Below are 24,560 nucleotides of genomic sequence, written 5' to 3' on the forward strand. Positions count from 1 at the left end.
AAAAACCACAACCCCATTTATCAGCATCATTTTTATGGAAAAAAATGCAGTCTTCTAATTAAGCCAGGTTTCTCTATGGCCAAGCTTAATGGTGACTCCTCTGAAATTAGTCACTTGAAAGCTCCCAGATTAAACTCTAAACTGTCACCAACCATTCCTACTCTGACATGGCAATTGCTTTTTCTTTCTGCTCCTGATACTGCACAAGTCTTCCTCACTTTCTGAAGATGCATTATCAAAATCTTATAATTCATATTTGTCCTTAAACCTTTTTGGCTCAATTGTCATGACCAAACATGGCATTTTACTATTCAAATTGTTTTCCATGTATCCATGTGTAATGGGTCTTGTGGATGAACTCTTTTGCTCCTTTAATCATAATAAAAACATGTTTAAGCAAATGCATTTCATTTGGAGTACTTCAAGTGCACCTGGAATGGGGTAATCCTGGTTATACATACAAATTGGGGGAACAAGAGGCTGGAGAGCAGCCCCACAGAAAGAGATCTGGGGGTCTGGGTCGATGGCAAGTTGAATATGAGTCAACAGCATGCCCTGGCAGACAAAAGGGCCAACCCTGTCCTGGGGCACATTGAGCACAGCATAGGTAGCCGGTCAAGGGAGGTGATTGTCCCACTCTACATTGCACTGGTGTAGCCCCACCTCGACTACTGTGTGCAGGTTTGGGCACCGCAATATAAGAAGAGCATCAAACTATGAGAGTGTGTCCAGAGGTGGGCAACCAAGATGGTGAAAGGCCTGAAGGGCAAGACTTACAAGGAGTGGCTGGGGTCACCTGATTTGTTCAGCTTGGAGAAGGGGTGACCTCCTTGCACTCTAGAGCTTCCTCAAGGGGAGCAGCGGAGGGAGGTGCTGATCTCCTCTTTCTGGTGACCAGCGACAGGACACAAGGAAATGGAATGAAGCTGCATCAGGGGAAGTTCAGACCGGACATTAGGAACAGGTTCTTCACTGAGAGGGTGGTTGGTCACTGGAACGGGCTCCCCAGGGAAGTGTCTATCCTGTCACCTATCCTGTCAGAGTTCAAGGAGCATCTGGACCCCGCTCTTAGTCATCGTTTAGTTTTAGGTAGTCCTGCAAGGAGCAGGGAGTTGGACTCGATGATCCTTACAGGTCCCTTCCAACTTGAGATATTCTGTGTTTCTATGATTCTTTTATCAGAGCTGGTTCATTGCTTGCAGAGATATGAGAAACGAGAGTCTGTCTCTTGCCAAAGATACAATATTGAGTCCAATCTTCTTCCAGGAAGGGACCAGCATGACCCATAATCCCTCATGCATGCAACTCAAACTAGTCAGATACAACACTTTCAGCACTAATCATGATCCATCCAGTCTCTCAGGAGTTGATAAGCAGTTTGGAAGGCAGCTGGATACGTGCAGAATCTACATCCCACTGAGACACAACACTGCCTTGGAGAACACATGGGAATGGGAAATGGGCAGGAGTTCTCTAGTTATCTTTGTTGTGTGTTTATAAAGCTTTATAGGCTCTTATTTTGTTACTAAAGAGAATAATCATGCTAAGAGAAGCAATGTCTATGGCAAGTTATAGTTTCTCTCTGGAATGAATTATTCTTCCCTTTGTCCCTGAAGCAAGAAAGGAAACAGGCCTGTGAGAATCTGTCACAGAGAAGTACCAGAAGAGTGAGAGAGAAAGGTTTTGGGCAGTGAGGTTACTGCAAGAAAGTTATGCTCTTTCCTGACTCCAGTATGCACAGCATGGCACCAGTGCTGGGTGGTCGGTGGCTGAATGTTTTTTCAGTTCCACTACACAGTATTTTGCTTGTTCTACTTGTTTTGGCTTCTCCCCCCACCACCCAAGATACTACATACTTTGGCAGAACCTAGGGGGCATAGCTTGCTGGTAGCAAACATGGTCTCACAAAAGAAGGAAGATAACATGACACCACCTTCACTGGTGTATAAATAGTTCAAATGTTTTCCTTCACTTTCCTGTATCTTAGTTGACTGCTGCTCAGGAGATAACAAACAGGGAAATGTATTGCAAGAGAGCTAACAGCGTGTTTACTATTGTCCTGGAGTTTCTGTTTATCTGGTCATGGAACTAGGGCACCTAAAATCCTCAGCAGATTTGTTCTAAAACTGCACTGTTTCTAGGCCACGGTAGTTGTTAACAATTAAAACATACTTCTGTTACATAAGAATGTAAGCAATATTGCTCATGTGAACAAAGGCAGTTATTTGCAAAAATTGGTCTCCTGAAGTTCACAGAGCTAGAGAGTAATATGTGTTGGAATGGGCAGCTGACAGTCATCTTCTGGTCCTAACTTCAAAGATATACAAGATTGCTCAGGGTCCTTCCCTGTCAAATGTTGCACATCTTTAAAGTTGAAGAATCCACAATGTTCTCATTAATCTTGTTTTAAACATAAATCCAAGTCTCACCAATGTAGACGTAGTGTAAGCCAGTCAGCCAGCTGAGCTTCTCTCACCAAATGAGAGTTGGCCACACGTGACAATGAGCCCCACCAGTTCCTTCATTTTGATTCTCCCATGGTCAGCCTACAAAGCTTTCACTGTCTTTCCTCACTTTTAACCCCCTTGGAACCAAAGCCTACGGAATATTTCTGTAAATCCCAAACAGTGCTTAACCACCCTGCGAACAGCAAATGCCTAGGATGGTAAACAATGCTTAGGAGCAAAGGTAAGATAATACTACCCATTTTTAGTCCCAGTAGCATAATTTATACTTTGTCTCCATGTTATTATATGTGGATATCAATGGTCTATCATTTGCACCTGGCCTCCCTTTCTTCGCTATTATATTCTTAAACATCACAAGATAAAGACTTTTATACCATGTAGTCTGTCTTGTGACATGAGCAAACGCTCACAATTGTATGCTACTCCTGGGAAAAAAAGATCCCAAACTGATTCTGAGCTTTTATTTTTTCAACTCATACAGCACTTTCCCACTTTTTCTAAACATTAGCAATAGCAACCTGCAGTCTAAAATCAATGCAGGCAAACAATGAACTTACATTAGTGGCACCTTAGGGACAACAAGAACAGGATCCTGGAGGTTAGAAAATCCTTACAGTGGGAGGCTGACTTCTTAGTGACACAGGTAAAATTTCAGTGTTGTGGCTCTGATAAGAAGTCAGTATGGAAAGGGAGAATAGTGAGGGGTCAGATGAGTTCCTGCAAAGAAGGCAGAGATACACTGTCGTTTAACCCGGTAGGGAGCTAAACACCATGCAGCTGTTTGCTCACTCCCCCGCAATGGGATGGGGGAGAGAATCAGAAAAAAGGTAAAACTCGTGGGCTGAGAAAAAGACAACTTCATAGGACAGAAAAGGAAGGGAAAACATTAATAATGAAAAAAAAAAATATACAAACCAAGTGATGCACAATGCCCTGTAGGGGTGGTTACAGCAATGGAAGCAGAGGGACTGGCAGCACAGAGGCAAACCCATCTGGGCTGCCGCACTGTGGCAAGATACTGCTGCCCAGATAGAGAACCTGGCTGTAAAAGTACATCAGACAGGTGCTCATGTACCCGAGTCAGGCCACTGAAGAATATCAAAACAACCAGAAGGTGGATCAGGCTGCTGAGACTGAAATGGCTGAGGTGGATCTGGACTGGCAACAGAAGGGTGAATTATTTATAGCTTGGTGGGCCCATGATACCTCAGGCCATCAAGGAAGAGATGTAACTTATAGATGGGCTCATGATCAAGGGGTGGACTTGACCATGGACACTATTGCACAGGTTATCCATGAATGTGAAACATGTGCTGCAATCAAGCAAGACAAGTGGTTGAAGCCTCTCTGGAATGGAGGATGATGGCTGAAATATAAATATGGGGAAGCCTGGCAGATTCATTATATCACACTCCCATAAGCAGCTGAAAGGGACGATCGCACTAGTTTTAAACCACACAAAGACAGTTCTGCTTTTGGCTTTGAAAGAGCTAAAAGAGCCACAAATACCAGCCCAAAAGATAACGGAGCCATGAAGATCTGCATACAGCTGAATCACAACTGGAAAGGGCAGCTTCTCCCATGTCAGCCTACAAAGCTTTCACTGTCTTTCCTCACTTTTAACCCCCTTGGAACCAAAGCCTACGGAATATTTCTGTAAATCCCAAACAGTGCTTAACCACCCTGCGAACAGCAAATGCCTAGGATGGTAAACAATGCTTAGGAGCAAAGGTAAGATAATACTACCCATTTTTAGTCCCAGTAGCATAATTTATACTTTGTCTCCATGTTATTATATGTGGATATCAATGGTCTATCATTTGCACCTGGCCTCCCTTTCTTCGCTATTATATTCTTAAACATCACAAGATAAAGACTTTTATACCATGTAGTCTGTCTTGTGACATGAGCAAACGCTCACAATTGTATGCTACTCCTGGGAAAAAAAGATCCCAAACTGATTCTGAGCTTTTATTTTTTCAACTCATACAGCACTTTCCCACTTTTTCTAAACATTAGCAATAGCAACCTGCAGTCTAAAATCAATGCAGGCAAACAATGAACTTACATTAGTGGCACCTTAGGGACAACAAGAACAGGATCCTGGAGGTTAGAAAATCCTTACAGTGGGAGGCTGACTTCTTAGTGACACAGGTAAAATTTCAGTGTTGTGGCTCTGATAAGAAGTCAGTATGGAAAGGGAGAATAGTGAGGGGTCAGATGAGTTCCTGCAAAGAAGGCAGAGATACACTGTCGTTTAACCCGGTAGGGAGCTAAACACCATGCAGCTGTTTGCTCACTCCCCCGCAATGGGATGGGGGAGAGAATCAGAAAAAAGGTAAAACTCGTGGGCTGAGAAAAAGACAACTTCATAGGACAGAAAAGGAAGGGAAAACATTAATAATGAAAAAAAAAATATACAAACCAAGTGATGCACAATGCCCTGTAGGGGTGGTTACAGCAATGGAAGCAGAGGGACTGGCAGCACAGAGGCAAACCCATCTGGGCTGCCGCACTGTGGCAAGATACTGCTGCCCAGATAGAGAACCTGGCTGTAAAAGTACATCAGACAGGTGCTCATGTACCCGAGTCAGGCCACTGAAGAATATCAAAACAACCAGAAGGTGGATCAGGCTGCTGAGACTGAAATGGCTGAGGTGGATCTGGACTGGCAACAGAAGGGTGAATTATTTATAGCTTGGTGGGCCCATGATACCTCAGGCCATCAAGGAAGAGATGTAACTTATAGATGGGCTCATGATCAAGGGGTGGACTTGACCATGGACACTATTGCACAGGTTATCCATGAATGTGAAACATGTGCTGCAATCAAGCAAGACAAGTGGTTGAAGCCTCTCTGGAATGGAGGATGATGGCTGAAATATAAATATGGGGAAGCCTGGCAGATTCATTATATCACACTCCCATAAGCAGCTGAAAGGGACGATCGCACTAGTTTTAAACCACACAAAGACAGTTCTGCTTTTGGCTTTGAAAGAGCTAAAAGAGCCACAAATACCAGCCCAAAAGATAACGGAGCCATGAAGATCTGCATACAGCTGAATCACAACTGGAAAGGGCAGCTCCAAAGAGCTTTGGTAAAAAGCTTTGGTAAAGAAGAGCAGATGATCATCAGAATATTTTAAAAGACAGTCCTCAGTGCAAGTTCACACTTCTGCATCTCTCACAAAAGCTTGAGAAACAAAATCAAAACTTTCCATCTCACTTTATCTGAGAGCAGAAAGGAACATGAGATCATTTTGTCTTACTTGGTGTGTATCATGTCATTAATTTCTATTTGATCACTGCTATGAAAAGCTTGCCAACTTGAACCACGTAAAAGGACATCAGGTCTCAAGAGACTGAGCTGCTTTGTGCAACAGGCAGAGAACATGAGAGATACAAAGATGGAAGAATCTTGCAATGGCAAAGGCATTGGTAAGACATGTTCAAATGATGCTAATGACACTCCAGCTCAACCAGGGTCCTTGCTAGTCTGAGGGAGAAATTCCATTCCAAGCCCCCTTTTGGGGGTTACTCTCTTCCAGGACAAAGGCTTACTGCCTTTGTATGTGCACGTAACCAGGTAGTTCAGACCAGTCCCAAGGGTAGCCTAAAAAGCATGAAACTATGAAGGGCCAGCAGCTCGGTGAACAGATACAATTTCCAGTACACTTCCACAAGTGAGTATTAGGGAAATCCACCTGATGAAACTCCCAAAAATACCAGCTGCCTTCTGAAACCCCTGGTCACTCCACCAGGCAAGAATATTTGCAGTCAAGCTGTATGAAAAACCAGCAAATGCTTAAATGGGTTTCCTACAAGAGGGCCCTTCCTCTATACCCTGCTCTTGCACATCAGCACAAGGCTCCTGTTGAGGATGCACTCTTGTTTAGAAATGTGTTTTGAAGATACCTTGACTTGATACTCACCTTCTTCATCCCACAACATGGCACTTCTTGCACTACCTCACTGCAGCCTGGGAAACTCCCATTATCACAAAGCAGGGATCAGTTTTCTGATTCAGTAGTTATGCAGCTGATGTACAGTTACACCCTTTGACAGATTTTGGAAAAATTGTAAGTGGTGGCTAAAGTGCATACAAGCCACACATACGTCATTGCTCATAATGCAGTAGTGTGTATCATGATTGAGAAATTCAGGCCACTCTGGGATACTTTAAAAACGCTCACCACCTGAGTCATTCAAAGGAAAACTTCACTCTTGCATATGTAAAAACAGTGTGCGTATTCATTAACAGATAAACTCTCTTTTCAGATATAGAGATCCGTCCTTTCTCAGAAGTGTTGCACTTCCTAACAGGGCTGAATTTCTCAGGACAAACACTACCTTTATTAATTACAATATCTAAGCCAAAGCATGCAGAAATACTAGTAAAGTATGAAGTGTGCCAGTACAGTCAAATTTCACCACACCTTTGTTTTCTGCAGGCATGGAGCAAAATGCCTCAGAAATATTTATACAGGAACTTCACCACACCCTCTGGCAACTCATAGGGTTTTAAATACTGTTAGAGTATGTCGGCAAGGATTGCCTGGCAAAGGAAGGCTTGCAAAACTTACTTGTAGGAGGTATACAACAGGTAGCTATCTACTCTGTTCCAAAATAAAGACTTGTGTGTTCTCAACCAACACTTCAAAGGGAAAAAAGATACCCAGAGAACTAATCTCTCTTAAACTTAAAAACTATTGGAGACTTCAGGATGATACAAACTTATCCTACATAACAATTTGTTATGGCACAATCCAAAATCTGTTATAACCAGTTGAGGTGAAGCATATACGTCATTATTTTCTTTTAGTTGACAAGGTTAGGAAAAGCCCATGTCATGCTCTCAATTACACTGTGACAGAGGCATGACCCAGAGGAGAGCCCTCCTCAGCACAGAAAAGTTCACGTATGTAGTCACTCAGCACTCTTCCTATTTCCTCAGTTTCTGTGCCCTGTCCTACTTACAGAGATTTTTAAAAAAATTACATCAGACCTCCAAAGGGATTAAAATACTCTCAGATTGCAAAATCCTTCTCCTCCCCATGCTTCCTGTATCTCCTGAAGTTCTTTTAAAGGTTTGGGGACATTTAAAATCCTTTCATGTTTAAAATCTACTCATCTGCTCTGGCTGAGCCAAAAACGTGAATAGAATGCTCTGCTGGCTGAACCAGAAATTCTTCCCTCCCAAGTAAATAAACAGTGCTTATACTCGTACAAAAAATATTTGAAGATGTCAGGGAAACTGAACAGCTTTCCTTCAAACAACACTTATTCTTTTGATCCACCTGAAATAGAGAACGTGCTAGTTTTGAATTAAATCAGATTTCCAAAAGCCATACAGAGTTGATAGCTAAAATAAGCTACCAATAAACATGAAAACCAGCCATGCAAAGTTGTATCCTAAAATACTGTGTGAAAGCAGAAGCTACCATTTTTCTGTGACAGAAAGTCTTTCTCTCGAGACACTCAAGGACCTTTATAGAGCACTTTATAAAGCTCTGTTTAGACATCAAGTGTTTCACCTGCTCCTGAACCCAGGTGCTAACAAACAGACCAACACACTGTGTAGGAAAGGCAAAACCACTTGTGCTCAGTTACGCTGAAACTGGAGGAAAACAAAATGCATTTATATAGCTGAGACCTGGCCAGGGCGCTGATGTCCTGCCAATATTTGTCCTGACCAAACGGAAACAAGAAAGCCTACAGTGAAAGAGCCCACAGGTTTACTTTCCACAGGAAGGATACTATTAATACAAAAATAAGTCTTCTAGTGTGCTGCTGTGTTGACTTAGTATAGAGTGGGAGTAAGAGTACTGCTGCTACTGAGTCAGCAGCACACCACCCATCGAGCCGCGTCCTCTGGTGGTGCTAATTTAAAAGCATATTGGAAAACGGTATCAATTCATCACGTTGATTTAGCATATATTGTCCTTTGAGATGAGTATAATTTTACTCGGTGTGCACTTTTTTTTGGCTAATGACCAGCCATGCTATTCAAGAGGTGTTTTTAAAAGGTAGCTTTAAAGCCAAAGGCACAAGCCTCTCGTTCAGTCTAACCCAACATTTCTGCATAAACAGAACACCTCAGCCACTTCTTGTAAAGCAGCAAGCAGTATTACAAGTCAGCAAATAAATTCACCCCTGCTTTAAAACCAGAAAATCCACAGTAATTGCTCTAAGGGATGAAGTCAATCCAGTGTTATCTCTCACTCATTCAACAACATGGCTAAATTTGCAAAGATTACTCAAATCATTTAGGCTTTGGAAATCACTTAAGGCCAATGTAAACAGATTACAACCTTCCCTGGCGCAATGGAAGCAATTAATTCTGCAGTGAACACCTTTCCTATGTTGCTCTCTGGGAAACATAACAGATGCACCTAATTACAACTCACACTGGAACATACTGTTTTTTGTGTAGCTACAATTTCAAAAGACCCGAAGGGCAAGAGAACACCATCCGATTAAAGTTGTGTGGTTCCTCACAAGTTGGAAAGCAACTTTAACAAAGCTTTCGGTTCCCAAATTATCTTGATGCAGAAGGTTCACTCTTGGCAAGGGATGCTTTGCAGCTGCGCCCTCCTATGCCCTACACCAAATTTTGCAGGTACTCCCACGGCTCATTACTCATTACAGGATCCTCTGTACCAGGCACTGACCTACAACATGAATCCATGTTAAATGCGTGCTCATAGGCAGCAGGTCAGAAGAAAGCTCTCAGAAGGCAGTTTATGCCGAAGAGATAGACCTTGTGAGTGAGTCTGGCTTGGTATCGAGGAGGCAGCCCTTGAGAGACAAGCAGCTCCTATCCAGGTTCTCAAGGTGGCATTATCAACAGGGCAGAGAGGTAAAGAATGAAATAAAGCGCAGGGGTAGGATTGCACAAGGGGTCAGAGCGGGGATGGACAGCTACAAAAAGGACAACAGAAGAAGGGACAGCATGACTGCAAAGAAAATCAGGGAAGAAGGTATTTTAGTATCCAAGGCAAGAAGAAGGAGGATTTGACAGAATATCCATTTTTGGAAGGGAAAATAAGGAATAGATCTCTGCTGTGTTACATTGGTCAAACAGCAGCTTTTAGAGTGCAGAAACAGAAGCAGAAGAAAAATTAAGTCTAATCTAAGACCCACATCAGGTTTTAGTGATGTTGTTACTGATAATAAAAGCAAGGGCCTGTTTCTCAACCTTCACTATCTCACAGGGACAACATTTCCTTGGTTGTACAGTCTTAGAATCCTCCAAGATTAATAAAATCCATTTTTCTAAAACAGAAACCTACTAGGAGTGACAAATACTTTCTCAGTAGAAAACAGACAATAGAAAAACTCACACATAAGAAGTCACTACTCTGTCTGTTTCTCAGAAATAATTTCTATTAGACAAATCATAAAAGAAGTAGGTCAGCTACTGCCTTTTTTTTAAACCCTCCAAATCGCAAAAGAAAGGTTGTATGAATTAGCGCGGGTTCAAGTTGTTACTAGCCTGTTGTCACAAAAGTGTTTACAGAAGTACTTCTGCAGTAACTTTTGTAAGATTCTTGTATGGTATCATTCTCACCATCACTTCACATCCTACCCTGAGATGATTCATTTCTTCCACAGGGATGTGGCCTTTGGGGCATAATAAATTGCACAGTCTTGAGTCATAAGAACCTCTGCAGAACTGGTCAAACACACTATAAATTCACCCTACCCTTCATGTGAACTGCAGAAACCTTGGAGACATCCAGAGCAGCAGCGTTCTTTCCTGCACAACACAAGGTACTGTAATGATTTCTAGAGATTATTTCATATAGTCTTGGGTGATGTTGCTTTGTTGACAAATGCATAGAAAAAAAAAGCAGTTTCTGAATTGGAAATAACAAATGCTTGGGAAAGTAATTTATTGAGATGGCACAGGCATGGTCTAGAAGGTAGAAGTCTTAAAAATATACAGGAAGAGCAATTTATTGTACTGAGTTCTATAATTTCTAGAGCTCACTGGCTAGCATATATATCATAGCAGAGTAAGAAACCACTGTGTTTGCTTAAGTCAGCTAATTTGTTCCTATGCTCTTCAGTTCTTATGAACACCAGGTCAGCTCCTGGTTTGCAAGCTACTCAGGTCATGAACTGCCTTTGTTCTCAGGCCATCCTATACCAGCCAGAATAGATCCTAGTCCCTGCCTAGAGCTCTCAGCTAAACCTGCAATGCAAATGACAAATAGCAGCACTTGTGGTCTACTGAATATGGAAACCTTGTCCTGCAGAAGAACTGGGAAGTTAGGATCTGTGCTAGCACTGTAAGACAGTTTCAGGATGTTTTTGAAAGTCAAAAAGGGAATTCAGGATGCTTAGCATGCAATAGTTGGGGCAGTGCTTGCCCAAGCATCGGAAGGAGTATTTTGTCCTTTCCTAAAAGCATAGTTTGACTGTTACTGTTACCAGAGTAACTGTTCACTACAGTTATGAGCATCAAAAGGCTCATGCACAAACTGAAGCATAAAAGATGTCATAAGAGACAGTCTCTCAGTAGCCTCCAGCCCAGGCACTGGTGAATAACATTATCAGCTGTCACTCCGAGATGGAGGAGTGCAGTAAATGTCCTGGTGAACAAATACAAAACAAGGTTGGAGGCTGCTTTTTCCCTAACTCAAGCGACAGCTTGTGTCATCAGTGAAACAGGACGTGCTACACTTTATATGACTTTATAATAGTTCATCCTCCCCATTCTTCATAAATACTTTTAGAAAGCTTTTAAAACACATAAGAAACTTCCAAAACTGAACAGAAACTTGCAGGCACATAGCAGTCATAATTAGTGGTTCACTAATAGCATCTTTCTACCTTTCTGTGCAGGTTCAGAACAATGGAAGCTTTGAAAGAAGCAAACACAAGCTTTGCTCTTGACTTTTTCAAACATGAGTGTCAGGAAGATGGTGACAAGAATATTTTGTTCTCCCCTTTGAGTATTTCATCTGCCCTGGCTACTGTTTATTTGGGAGCCAAAGGTAATACTGCAGATCAGATGGCAAAGGTGAGTCTGGGCTTCAAAAGGTAGCTGTCTGAAAAGGCTGATCTCTCAGAATAACATCTTCTATGCAAGAAATTTACTATGATGAAGCAGAGGAAAGCCATAAGCAGCAAAATTACTCTAATCAATCAAAACTCTACACACATATATGCCAGTTCCTGCCTCACCCCCGATGTGCACTGCCATGAACAGACCACTTCTCCACCTGTGCATGTCAAAGAAATAGTCTATTCTAGTCTCTGGAAACAGGCCCCAAACAAACGAGAGAAGTGGCACTGGTGACATCGTCTCCTTTTAAATCTCACTGGCAGAAACAAGGGATCTTTATCCCAAAGCTCACTCACCAGGGCGTGGGAGACCTGGATTCTCCCTCTATTCTGCCACAGACAATTCCCATCTCACATCTCATCTCTTTGGAAATGACCCCCCACAAAAAAGACTCTCCCCTGTAGCTATTCTAAGTTTTGCACTTTGCTAAACATAAATCCACATTCACAAGATCAGAGAAGAAGCAAGGCGAGACTACAACTCTTGGGGTGTGTATTTTACAGGCAAAATTACTTACTCAAATCCCTAAATCGTATTAGCTCCGGTCCTAGGAGGGGAGGCTTGTGACTTTGCATCTGCTAAAGCAGAAGTTGTCCCACCTGCTCAGGCAGTGATCTAATTCCTGATTTACGGGACAAAAGAGGGCCAGCAGGGTAACAAAGAAAGGACCGATATTCTGCTAGGAAGAAGGGAAAAGGCATAGCTTGTCTGAAAAATGCTCCAAGGTTGGACGCACCCCTTTGTAGCCTGGGTAAGGTGCACACGCCCAGAGCAAGGGATTTAAGGCATGGAACTGACACATAGCAGCACTCCATTTAGACTTCTGCTTTGGTAAGTCTCCATCTGGAGATAACTGGCTCTTCCCAGGTATTAACTGGTCAGCCCAGAGCATAACTTAAGGCAGGTAGATTCCTCCTGAAAGGCTAATTACATGAGAGTATTGCCTTGCAACACTCAGCTTAATGTACTTATGCCATTTCGTAGATGTGGGCCTCAAGGCCTAACCAAAGTTTTCACATTCAATCAGGACTGTACAAAAGAATAAAATGTGAGTTTGACTCTTTTCATCACCAGTCCAATGGCATCACTGAAAGATTTTACCCAAACAGCAAATTTTCGTTGCATTTATTATTGCTATAGGTACTTCACTTTAACAAAGCTGAAGGAGCCAGAAACGTCACCACAACCATAAAAATGCAAGTCTATTCCAGAACGGAAGAACGTCTATCAAATCGATGTGCCTGCTTCCAGAAGGTATCTCACCAAGTCCAGTGATCAAGCTACGGGCATGGTCACATCTTCTCTTGCTTGTATTTTCCTTCCACATTTGCATTTGCCTATGTTTGCCTTCCTCAGATGCAGTGTACACAATTAATTAGTACAGTATTCTGTGATACCTTCATCTACTGCAATACTTATTACATGCTTCCCCTTCCTAGGCAGAATTGCAAAAACTAACCTCAAATTTGCAAAATTTACAATGTAACATTACCATTCTCTGTCAATGTATCTCTTGATCTGTTTCCTTTAGCTTTGAGGAGGGATTTTTTTCTCAAATGATTACTGTTCAATAACTAGCTGTTTAGCAAAACCATGTTCTTTGAACAGGCATGGTCCCTACCTCAGAGCGCTAATCACAAGAACAGAGCTGCCCTCGCACACATTTGATTGCAGCAAGACAACAGAAACCAAAGTATTAACTTCTCCAGGCTACCTATGCTTGGTAGGTAGCCTTCTTCAGAAATTAGTCTCCATTTCAGTTGACTAGTTAACAAAATAAAAAGACATGTTGGAATTTCCCCAGGTAGACCCATTGCTTGCAATAAATATTAGAGAAGTGGAAATCATTATATTCCTGAGATATTTCTTTGACATACTGGCAGGCGTCTTGTACCAAAGTATACATAATTTAAGATAGCAGAAAAATACAGAAAAGCAAATGTAATCCCTCTGAGTCAGTAAAGGCAGGTTTTCCTCATTGACAGTTCAACCCTGGTGGCATTAAGCTCTTCTCCCAGCTCTTTCCCGTCACCCTTATTCTTTGTGGGAGTGAGCCATTTCCCTGCAGGCTGCCCACAAAGCCCCAGCAGCCGCGAGTTCTGATGAATGGGAACTTGGATCTGCATTCCACAGCCAAATCCTATGGCAGGAAGATTTATTTTAGGGGCTATGTCAACAACTCATTTGCACTGCATGAACAGGAGCGGGATTGTTCCTCATGAGTAACGCTTGCCTGAATTTTAAGAATAACAGCACATGGTGGGTAGGGCAAAGGGACCGTTCTAACAGTTTAGAAATTTCAGTGTCTGTTCATGCCTCTGATTCTGATCGAATGACAAGATGAATACAGCACAGATTTTTAGTTTACTAATTCACAGCTTAACTACCTTGAGCTCATTTGAGAGTTTGAGCTCACATTCATTTAATCCTGTTACTTCAAGAAAACAAATTTACTGCAATTACTGCAACATAAAAAAATCTACAAAATATTAACAATAAGAGCAAGATTAAAAATTTAGGGGCAAACTTCCCATGTAACACACTCAACTTCCATAAGTGAAAGGAATCACACAGCCAAATCTTCATGCATTGTTTAACAGTTACATTCTGTCTCTCACCCTCGATATACTTAGTTTCACAGTCTCCACTTTGAAACCCTTAGATGTTTTACACAGTTTAGGCTCTTACTGCTTGCATTCTGAGACACTCATAGTGTCTATACCATGTCTCCAACTTTTAATACTTTCAAATGGTTCCTTCAATAGCTGTCTGTTTTAGAACACCTCTTGTGCTGCAATACAGGTAACAGATCACCTCAGTAGAAATACTTTCCATGGAGATGCATGAAGGAAGAAATTAGAAATTTTGAACTATTTTATACAACAGATGAGCAGCTTTTTTTTCCTTTTCTCCAAGACAGAAATTGGCAAATCGAGTAATGTACATGCTGAGTTTAAAGCACTCAACTTTGAAATCAACGAACCCACTAAAAATTACCTGCTTAAAAGCGTCAACCAGTTATATGGAGAAAAAACATTGCCTTTCAGTAAGGTAGGTAGGCCATTTAGTCAGATTATGTGGCCATTTAACCTTTATGATCTATCTATGACAACATACCATAAACTATATTCTTTTAAATATTTTCACTACATCTGCAAATCACGTTGTTATCCTTAACATAAATATTTTCTATGAGACTCTTCCTGAGACTTTGGACACTAAAATTTTACTTTTATGGGATATGTATCTAATTTCAGGGTGATTTGCAGTTGTGGTTAGGCACAAACATTTAAATTGAGTATTTCCACTAAAAATACTTCGTTCCTTTGACAAAATGCAGTTTGTAGTTTGTGTCATTTCTGTAATGTTTTCTCTCTATTTGGCTGTAGTTATTTATTAGCATTCATATTGGCAGACGAGAAACATAAGACAGCTGTCTCTCTCGCACTGCAGGAATACTTACAGTTAGCCAAGAAATACTACAATGCAGAGCCACAATCAGTTGACTTTGTGGGAGCAGCAGACGAAATCAGAAGAGAGATCAATTCCAGGGTCGAACACCAGACTGAAGGTAAGCTCCTGCCTCTCCTCTCCCAATTCAAAAAGAAGCCATCTTTACATTGAACAAAGACCCAAGGAGCCCAAGGCAGGTAAACAATTCTCCTCAGAAAGGTAAATCAGATCAGTTTTCATCAAGCAGTCATCCACTGAAAAGCCCTTAGTAAAATTCGTGTCCTCCATCTGAACATGTGAGGAATGTGGCTTACTCTTCTTTGTAAATCAAGATTACTCCAGTAACCACTTATCTGCGAATAATCTCAAACTAGAAGCATGCTATATCAGCACTTACAATTTCCCTGGCTTATATCTGCAGAAAGCGTGCCAACAATTACTCTGAAACAGTAAAACTGCACAAATGTGTAAAAGTCCTTCTGTTTTCTCTAGGTAAAATCCAAAATCTGCTGCCTCCTGGATCCATAGACGCACTCACCAGACTAGTGCTGACAAATGCACTCTACTTCAAAGGAAACTGGGCAACAAAGTTTGAAGCTGAAGCTACCAGGCAAAGGCCTTTCAGAATAAACACGGTATGGGAATATATTGACCTATATCCTAGACTGCAGGTAGAAAAAGCAATGAAAAAGATGAGGGAGAGAAATTCCTGTCAGTATTTAAATCCACATGAAATCCAGCATGAGGGTTATTCCATTTAATGCATACAGTGTATTTTCTTCACCACATCTTCAGCGCAAAGACTGCACACACATACTAGCACCTGAGCCACAAGTAAAACTGTTAGAAGCCGACTTGAAACAAGCTTTCATTCTCTGAAGGCAGGGAAAACAAAGAGGTGAACAAAACTGTATGGGTTAGTTCTTTACATTTTCATTTTTAACCATACGACAAATCAGAGTGGAATACAGCTTCCTGCAATAGGTGCCCCCGAGACAGCTTAGATAGCCTGCCTAGCCTCCAAGTGCCTTTCCAGAAGACCAGAGGTCCCTTGTAGATCCTGTGTCCTACCACTTAGAGCCATAAGGATGTCCAGACACACTGGGCAGCTTGTACAGTAAATACAATAAACTTCCTCTCTGCTACTTTAACTCAGTCCTTTACTCTTCAGTCAAGAATACAAATGGCAAGCATCTAATTTGATTTGTTGCAGCATACAACAAAGCCAGTGCCAATGATGCACCTGAGTGATAAATTTAACTGGACCTACATAGAATCAGTCCAGACTGACATTCTTGAGCTTCCATACGTCAACAATGACCTCAGCATGTTTATCCTGCTACCAAGTGACATCACTGGCCTACAAAAGGTAAAGCAACTGCGAACATAAATCATGTGAAAAAACAAGAGTGTCATTATTTACTTACTTTATGCATACGCGAGGTAAAAGACCAGGTTGCAGTCATGTTCCTAAGAAGGAGAGTATTGATCAGGCTCAAGGAAAAGCAAACCCCAAACTTGGTCTAGCACTGTAAACTTGAACCTCTTGGAACTCAGATTAGATTTCTTACTCTTGGCAGCTGGCACTTCTGTGGTTCCTAATGTTGATCAGCCCTGGAAATAGGTAACCCAAACCCTACAAGACTGGCTCTTCTTCCAGCTGAACAAAAATGAGGACAGAAAGCCAGCCCTGCTGAGATTCACTGTCTGTACTGATTCAGACAGATATGATTTCATTGCAATAAAACCCCCCACAAATTGGACAGACTCCCTTACTTTCCAGGAGGCCCAGAGCTAATACATATGGACACTGCCACCTTCTGTAAAGAGACAGATTCCGCCTTTGGATAATAAACTCTTATTAAATTCTCATTTACATTAGTAAGTATTCTGTAGAAAAAAAGCTCTTCTCAGTAAATTCTAAAATGAAGGGAAGACTGAAATGTGAACGGCAAATCAACCAGACTATTGTTACTTGACACTGATATTTTTATTCTACAATGATTTAACCCTGCTATATTCCCTGATAATTACTGAGAACAATTCAAATACTGCATTGACCTACTGTGGAGCAACACACTCCTTGAGTCAAAAAGATCTCCAAATTTGTCTTTCATTACTGTTTTTTTTTGTATTCCTACAACAGCTTGAAAAGTTCTCCATTTAATAGAAGAGAAGAGCCCTTAGGGCACAGGTTTTTGAACACTGTAATTTTCTGATTCTCTTTTTATTAACTGCAGCTAGAAAAAGAATTGACTTTTGAAAACTTGTCTGCATGGACCAGCCCAGAATTAATGGAGAAAATGAAAATGGAAGTTTATCTGCCCAGGTTCACGTTAGAAGAGAAATACGACCTCAAATCTACTTTGAGCAGGATGGGGATACAAGATGCCTTCACTGAAGGTCAAGCAGATTTCACAGGAATGTCAGAGAATGGCGAGCTGTTTTTGTCACAAGTTTTCCACAAGTGTTATCTGGAAGTCAATGAAGAAGGCACAGAGGCAGCAGCTGCCAGTTCAGCAGCACTGGTATCACGAAGTCTTGGTGCTGCTATTATTTTTGTAGCAGATCACCCTTTCCTCTTCTTTATCAGGCACAACAAGACCCAGAGTATCCTCTTCTTGGGAAGGTTCTCTTCCCCCTAGAAACTTGCCCATTACTAAAGAGGCCCTCACAACAATAATAAACAAAATACACACCACAAAGAGCATCTCAATAGTCTGTGCACAACTTCTTCATTTTCCTGTACTGCTGACAAATCTCTCAATGTTAGAAGAGAGCACATATTAAAAATAACCTGGAATTCAAGCCTCTGGCTCATTTTCCTAGACTAGTACCAAACTGTGCAGAGAACAACACTGATGCCTCTTTTCAGCGCTTTCTGAACCACAACTGCCACAATGCAGAACAGACTAAAATGATCTAAAACAGTAATTCCCAACCTCCTTGCTTTGGTGCATAAGAAGAAAAGAAACAGGAAAAAAACTCCTTCCTGCAGAACACTCATGCATCTCCAGTGGCTTCAGCTCGCTAAGCTGGTCATCCCAGGAGGGCTACCTCACCCATGTTCTTGTCAGTTTTATACCAACTTTGCAGCCTGGCACTGCTGGTAATGAAATAAGCCTGCAAAATCTTGTGTGTTCCTGATACTGGTGCTTCTTTCATGCTTGCAGAGGGGTTAACACATATACTTTCCAATGTCTGTCCCACAGCAATTGGAAAATATTGAACAACAATACAGAATTGGAGGAAAATAAAATGTATGTGCCTTGAAATGTTCTCCTTTGTAACCTTTCATGCATTCAACACTGTTTCCAGCCCAGCACTGCACTGCTTTACTCTCATTTTTCTTTGTCACTTATTGCACTCATTTGAGGCAAGATCAAATTGTAATACCAACTGTATTACAACTCCCTAAGTGACTTCTGGAAGATAACATGCAAATCCCTCTGTACACATTTACTCCTGTCACAGCTATCTCTCCTAAGGAGAAGAGTGTCCTAAGCAGTCACGCACATTTGCAGGGGATGCTCCTAACGCTCTGAATTCATAACAGAGAGCAAAGGACTGGATCTCTTACAGGACTTGCACACACCACCAGCACCTTACTAGAAATATCTCTTCTTGGGACAGCAGGACTCCTTTTTCCTTTTCCGTCACTGAGTCCTTTCTGTTTTCTTCCATGTTACCAACTGTTTCCAGAGTCCCTTCTGGTTCTTCTTCCCAAATGGGAAGGAGCATAGGAAAAGTCTTGTGAAGCAGGTGCTTTACTGTATCCCTGTATAACCTCAACGACACTGCTGTTGACTCAGCTGTGCACTCAGGTGCAATTTTGCCATGCCCTGCTTTGCCTAATGCAAGGGCTTCCCATCCCCATGGCCAAGTCCCTTAAGCACTTCCTGATGTGCCTCAAGAATGAAGACAGGAAAGCCATGCCTGGGAGGCCAAGGGGGAACAAAACCATAACAACATGCACCCAAACTCATTCACAGGCCTTTAAATTCAGTGGAAATGTGAGCCACCTATTCTCTCTCCTTCAACTATTGTAAGCATGAATGCAAAGATAACAGACTTAACATCCTCTTGGCAGTGCCAGATCATTACCGAGTGGCAATGGCCACAACACTTAAAGGGTGAATTGCACATTAGGGAACAACCTTTTCCCAGGGTGAGCAGCGCAGCAAAGGAGAAGACTGCCCAGAAAGATTGGTGAATCTCCATCCTCGGAAGGGCTGTGGCTGACCTTATCTACTGATGGCCCTTCTCCAAGCAGGAGGTTGACCTCTGGATGTCCCTTTCAATTATCACGTGTGATTTTCTCTCTCTGTCAACAGCCATTCCACCTTGCCACCTCCCTTTCTCATCCTGCCTGGCATCCTTGCATCTTGACTAGCAAAGGGAGCTAGCTTGCTCACTTTCAGCATACTTCTTTGGGAATTGGATTCTCCTGGCTTGTGCTTTCCCACCACCTAACCTTTCTCCTGTCCTGATTTCTTGAGGACATACCCATTGTACTAAAACCAATACTGGTATAATTTCTGGCATTTCTTCATTGCCTTGCACAACATTGATTTCTGCCACTTTTTAGAAGACTTGACCCACTCTGTTCCTGTAATCAGGCTTGCAGCAAAATGCTTAGCACACAGTACAGTTTCCTTCCCTTCCTCCATTCCCCTTCCTTTGTCACCCAGGGCCTTACAGTTGCTGCCACCACCTTCTCCTTCTTCCACCATGCAACAGCAGCCCAGCTCTCTTCTGGGACTGCAGAGTGACAACTACTGTGCCGTGTTTGCCCCGTTCTATTTTTTCACTCTATCCTTGCTCAAGCCCTCCCAGTGGGGTTATTTCAGTTCTTGCCCTCCTTCGCTACATGCAAGTACTGTGCACTAACTCAGTGTTTTGCAGTGTTTCTCTCAAATCATTCCCAGACATGGTTGCAATGAGATTTCTTCACCAACACAACCAGTGGGGTGTCCATCCCTTACCCTGAATGGTCCTTCATGGCTTTGCCTCTGCCTATGCTCCTAATGATCTTCAATCTGAAGCTGGAATCCCAGTGCCTAATTCAATCACTAAGCTTGACATTTCATGCTGACATACTGTATTTGAAACCCAGGAGTCACAGCTGCACAAAGCCGGAGAGGACAATCAGGCCTACAATATCTGTTTATATCCAGAAACCAAACCCAAACCTTCTAGCTGTGCAACCTTTTTACTAGTCATTTATTTTAAACAACAGACCAGTTGTCTCCACAACACCAGAATACCACTGGAATGGGTGAACTGTTCTGCTGCCCTGTCAGCAGACTATTGTGGTGTAACAATAGAGCTGAGATTTTAATTCCATTGTCCTTTTGAAATGTCTAAAACTGAAAAGTGACAAGGTCAACAAGGAGGACAAAATTACGTAAGGTCTTTTGGGCATTTGGTAGAATGGAGCTTTGGGTAGGCGGAAACAACCTGGATGTAGGAAAGAAGGAAAGGGAGGTGCAAGCAGTACTATATTTCTAAATGTATTCATTGCTTAACACAGAAACACAGAACCTGACCGAGGACAAGATCTAAGTCTTCTCCCTCACGGGATCAGAGGTAAATATTTAAACCAATTTAAGTAACTTTTCTGATGCTTTTAAGAAGTGATCTGTGGCTTGCATGACTATATAGGTGAATTATAATATAACAGTATTACAGTGCATTATTCTTGCACTCATGTTTTTCTAGATGTCAACCCTTAGAGAAAATAAATCTGTGATGCTAAGGAAAAGTGACAATTCGGGGCAAAATTGATCACAAGAAGGACAGTTTTCTTAGGGCAGTAACTGTCTTATTAAAATCTTCAGTTTGATAAAGGAGTCCCATACTTCAGGTGAAGAAAAGGCCATTTTCATTCTGCAAAGGCACAGCACAGAACATTATCAGGCCAGGGACTCAGAGGAGTATTCACTAGCAGAAAACGGAAAATTCCATCTGGATGCTCTCTTTGTTGTGTTCTCCAGGGAAAGGAAATCCCTCTGTGGTACAGATTTGGTACTGACAACATACTGACTGCCAGAAGAACTGTAGTCATTTGGAAACAAACACTTGATAAATACCTGTAGACTTGAGAGATTGCCCCACAGTTTCTGTAGCTCCATTCCATAGATACAAATCTTAATAACAACAACAACAACAACAACAACAACAGCGTTTCTTGTACCTTGAAGTTTGGAATACTCTAACCTCAAGAAATCTGCCTGTTTCTGGGGAAAATAAAATTGCTGGAACATACAGAATTGGCGGTAGGTACACGTAATGAATAAAATTCCATTAATCTAAAAGCAAATAACAGCTTTGCTATTCATGATACCACTCAGATTAGGTGGCTGGCCAGGAAAAGCACAAGAGAATTATGCCTAAATTCTTTCTTGGTATCAGCTTTCAATTCTATACATATCCAAAAGCAAGTAATGGGAAACTCAGGTGTATTGTGAATCTATGTACTAAAACTGCATTTAAATTCCCCTGGGAACATGACTTTGATAAATCATTAGTTAAGGACAAAAAGGAAGAAAAATACGCAGCTTACAAATCTGCACATTTTTGAAAACCAAAGGCAGAAAGAAACACAAAGAAAACTGCAGCTGTATATTGTCCCTCAGGGGTCCGTGCTGGGACCGGTGCTGTTTAATGTTTTCATCAATGACTTAGACAGCGAGATCAAGTGCACCCTCAGCAAGTTTGCGGATGACACCAAGCTGAGTGGTGCGGTTGACACACCAGAAGGACGGGATGCCATCCAGAGAGACCTGGACAGGCTAGATAGGTGGGCCTGTGTGACCCCCATGAGGTTCAACAAGGCCAAGTGCAAGGTCCTGCACCTGGGTCGGGGTAAGCCTCGGTATCAGTACAGGCTGGGGGGAGAAAGGGTCGAGAGAAAACATTTTCTTTTCTCCTTGGAGCATATCATCTGCTCTGGCTCTAATGTACCTGGGTGCAAAAGGCAATACAGCAACAGAGATGGCAGAGGTAGGTGGCTCTATGAAGCATACAACCCCATACAATACCTGGCTCCCATACTGGCTGCAAAATGTAGCGTTAGATACAAAAACTTGCCACCACAATGACAAGGAACTAAGGTAGTCCAGAGAATGTAACAACTGAATGACAAACTTTATTAATTTCATAGCAGGTCCCCCACTTCTCCTCTAAGGGAAAGTGTCCTGTGAGTATCACATAATGAGCATGGTAGTTCTCTGAACATCACTTCTTCTAAAGTATTCTACACCTTCTAATTTATCCTGTGATTCTATGATTCTGTCACAGGTGAGATATTCCCTTTGAGAAGCAAACAGCTGATGCCAGTAGCTCCTAATTGGCTGGAGGTTTCCAGATCCCAGCACCCTCCCTCTCTCTCCTGGCCAGGATGCATCTTTCTATCTTGATTTATGCTTTCCTAAACAACTCCCTGACAATCCAGCAGGAAAACAGGAAGGGATTCGGTATCTCCACAACCCCCAACCCAATCCTTCCTAACACCACATGGGCACATTGCTGGCTCAAAGGGAGCAGTGGTGCTCAGCACTCTCCTTTGTGTCACTGCACTCCTGTTCAGATGCCTTTGTACTATTATCGTGGGGAGAACATTTGGGTTTGCACAAACACATTGCTATTGCTGAGAGCAACAGCTGTGGAAGGGAGTTCAGCCTTGCAGCATGCAGACAGAAACACTGCCTCGATGCTCTAGGAGGGGGACAGTGCTACTCATTGTTACTCTACGGGATTTACGTACACTACAGCTTCAGCATCCCTTTCATTAGTCACCTAAGCAGCACATAGCACAGTGAGTTATTATATGGAGCAAAGAAAGACAACCATTTGATCCCCATTTGGCTTTAAGTCACCCCAGTTCCATTAAGCTTATTTCTTACCTTTGGAAACTCTGCTTGCAGGTTCTTCATTTCACTCAAGCAGCAGGAGCTGAAGGCTCTTCTTCTGTGGCCAGACCTTCTCGGGGAAGACCAAAGAGAAGAAAAATGGTATCTATAGAAGTGAAATCCCAAGATAAGGAATCTCCAGAATCAAAATGTCCAGATACAGCTTTAGGAGTCCAGTATTTCTTGTCTGCACCCCTCTTCGAAGTATAAAACCCAACATACTTCATCATAGGTTCAAGTTCAGTTCCTTTCACTCACTCAGACTCTGAGAAGCATGGAAGGAAAAGTCACTGGGATAGTCTGGAAGGTTTGCTATATGGCAAATCAGCTAATCCTGAGCCCTGCAAATTGCAGTGATGGCAAACTTGGAAAAATAGAAGAGAGAGGAACCCAAATCCCCCTCCCACATACATAACTTAGCATGTTTTGAAAACTTCATGCAAAAATGCAATTGCTGAATGTATGGTCTCTCTTTCCAAGGATCCTGAGCACAAGCAAGCTGAAAATATCCATTCTGGCTTCAAAGAGCTCATGACTGCCATCAACAAACCCAAAAGCACCTACTCGCTGAGAACTGCCAACCGCATTTACGTGGAAAAAACCTTCCCATTGTTGCCCGTAAGTTGAATCTCAAAGAGGAGTAAGAAAAGGTGCAAAAAATATTTCTCATTTTAATTACTTGTCATTAATAGAACAGGTTTGGAGCTGACCCTGAACATGGCAAATGAAGAGCCCTGTATTCCAGTGATAAACTTAACTGCAAAATACCAGTTGGTCTGCTCACAATATTTAAGGATGCATTGCCCTTTGACTGTAGTGTAGGGATTCCTTTTCATGCAATACAGCTTTATTTTTGGAACCCCCAATATATATAATTGTAAATGAGACATTAAAATAAGCACATCCATGGGATGTGCATAGCCTTCCTCACTTCTCCAAATAAAAGTGGGAACAAAAGAAGGGAATTTTCTGTCCTTTGGTTATTTCTTAACTGTTAACTCACAGCCCAACGGAGAGTAAGAAGCAAGATCCTGCAGTTCTCTAGGCTCAAGAAGCTATCAAAAAGTCCAAGAGCTAACAACTTCCCTTTGGGACTGAAAAATCCTGTATAGTATAGAACTTTTTTTTTTTTTTAGATATACCTACAGCTCAGTAAGAACTACTACAAAGCAGAGCCACACAAGGTTAACTTTAAGACAGCACCGGAACAATCCAGAAAGGAAGTCAACGCTTGGGTTGAAAAACAAACTGAGGGTAAGCTGAGCTCAACCCCAACATCTTTCCTCTCCTATTAAGTCAGCCTGCTATTTCCTTTGGGCAGGTGCCCTTGCTTCCCCATGTGCTACTGCAGCAGCTAGGTCATGCCTTCCAATGTGGATAGTGAGCAGAGATGCAGTGGGAGGAGAGAGAAAGAGCAGCTCACTTAAGCAGCTTCAAATACCTGACCCAGACCTCAGTGAGCTCCTTGGGGAGACTCCCATCGACTCTGCTGTACTCAGCATCAGCTGCTCCCTAAGCACAAGTGCTGCCCTGGTGCTGCACCCATGCACCACAGGCAGAGCAGACAGAGAGGAGAAACACCTCTGCCTACCAGTGTGCTCCAAGGTGGGTGGGGACGCCTACCTAGCTGTACTATCCTGCACTGGCCACAGG

General features: G+C 42.2%; 2 protein-coding genes across 3 annotated transcripts; both read left to right on the forward strand.

The window, feature by feature from the left end:
- The first annotated feature begins 10,201 nt into the window (after window positions 1–10,201).
- On the forward strand, window positions 10,202–17,639 carry LOC104122818 (serpin B10). 2 transcript variants are annotated; one of them, XM_009634992.2, is made up of 8 exons: window positions 10,202–10,241; window positions 11,319–11,496; window positions 12,682–12,795; window positions 14,458–14,592; window positions 14,995–15,112; window positions 15,487–15,629; window positions 16,208–16,363; window positions 17,235–17,639. In XM_009634992.2, exons 2-8 carry the CDS (start codon window positions 11,329–11,331, stop codon window positions 17,637–17,639), a joined length of 1,239 nt encoding a protein of 412 aa, XP_009633287.1. In that variant the 5' UTR covers window positions 10,202–10,241; window positions 11,319–11,328. The 2 variants fall into 2 exon arrangements, with proteins under 2 accessions (XP_009633287.1, XP_035746466.1); XM_035890573.1 differs by lacking the exon at window positions 10,202–10,241 and having other exon boundaries at window positions 11,017–11,496; window positions 12,682–12,717; window positions 14,494–14,592.
- A 3,743-nt stretch (window positions 17,640–21,382) lies between these two features.
- On the forward strand, window positions 21,383–24,217 carry LOC118451900 (heterochromatin-associated protein MENT-like). Its single transcript, XM_035890580.1, has 5 exons — window positions 21,383–21,437; window positions 21,908–21,999; window positions 22,923–23,009; window positions 23,388–23,525; window positions 24,044–24,217. Exons 1-5 carry the CDS (start codon window positions 21,383–21,385, stop codon window positions 24,200–24,202), a joined length of 531 nt encoding a protein of 176 aa, XP_035746473.1. The 3' UTR covers window positions 24,203–24,217.
- The last annotated feature ends 343 nt before the right edge of the window (window positions 24,218–24,560 follow it).

Source organism: Egretta garzetta, unplaced genomic scaffold (assembly GCF_000687185.1).
Source record: "Egretta garzetta isolate BGI_Z169 unplaced genomic scaffold, ASM68718v1 scaffold283, whole genome shotgun sequence".
In the NCBI taxonomy this organism is placed as follows: domain Eukaryota; kingdom Metazoa; phylum Chordata; class Aves; order Pelecaniformes; family Ardeidae; genus Egretta; species Egretta garzetta.

What these genes read in the sequence shown, in the direction of transcription:
- LOC104122818 (XM_009634992.2), top strand. Translation starts at nt 11,329, where the DNA reads ATGGAAGCTTTGAAAGAAGCAAACACAAGCTTTGCTCTTGACTTTTTC. An exon ending in GATGTGCCTGCTTCCAGAAG is followed by an intron (nt 12,796 to 14,457) that starts GTATCTCACCAA and finishes CTTTTCTCCAAG; the next exon opens with ACAGAAATTGGCAAATCGAG. An exon ending in GGTCGAACACCAGACTGAAG is followed by an intron (nt 15,113 to 15,486) that starts GTAAGCTCCTGC and finishes TGTTTTCTCTAG; the next exon opens with GTAAAATCCAAAATCTGCTG.
- LOC118451900 (XM_035890580.1), top strand. Translation starts at nt 21,383, where the DNA reads ATGCCTAAATTCTTTCTTGGTATCAGCTTTCAATTCTATACATATCCA. An exon ending in CTATACATATCCAAAAGCAA is followed by an intron (nt 21,438 to 21,907) that starts GTAATGGGAAAC and finishes AAGGGTCGAGAG; the next exon opens with AAAACATTTTCTTTTCTCCT. An exon ending in AAACCTTCCCATTGTTGCCC is followed by an intron (nt 23,526 to 24,043) that starts GTAAGTTGAATC and finishes TTTTTTTTTTAG; the next exon opens with ATATACCTACAGCTCAGTAA.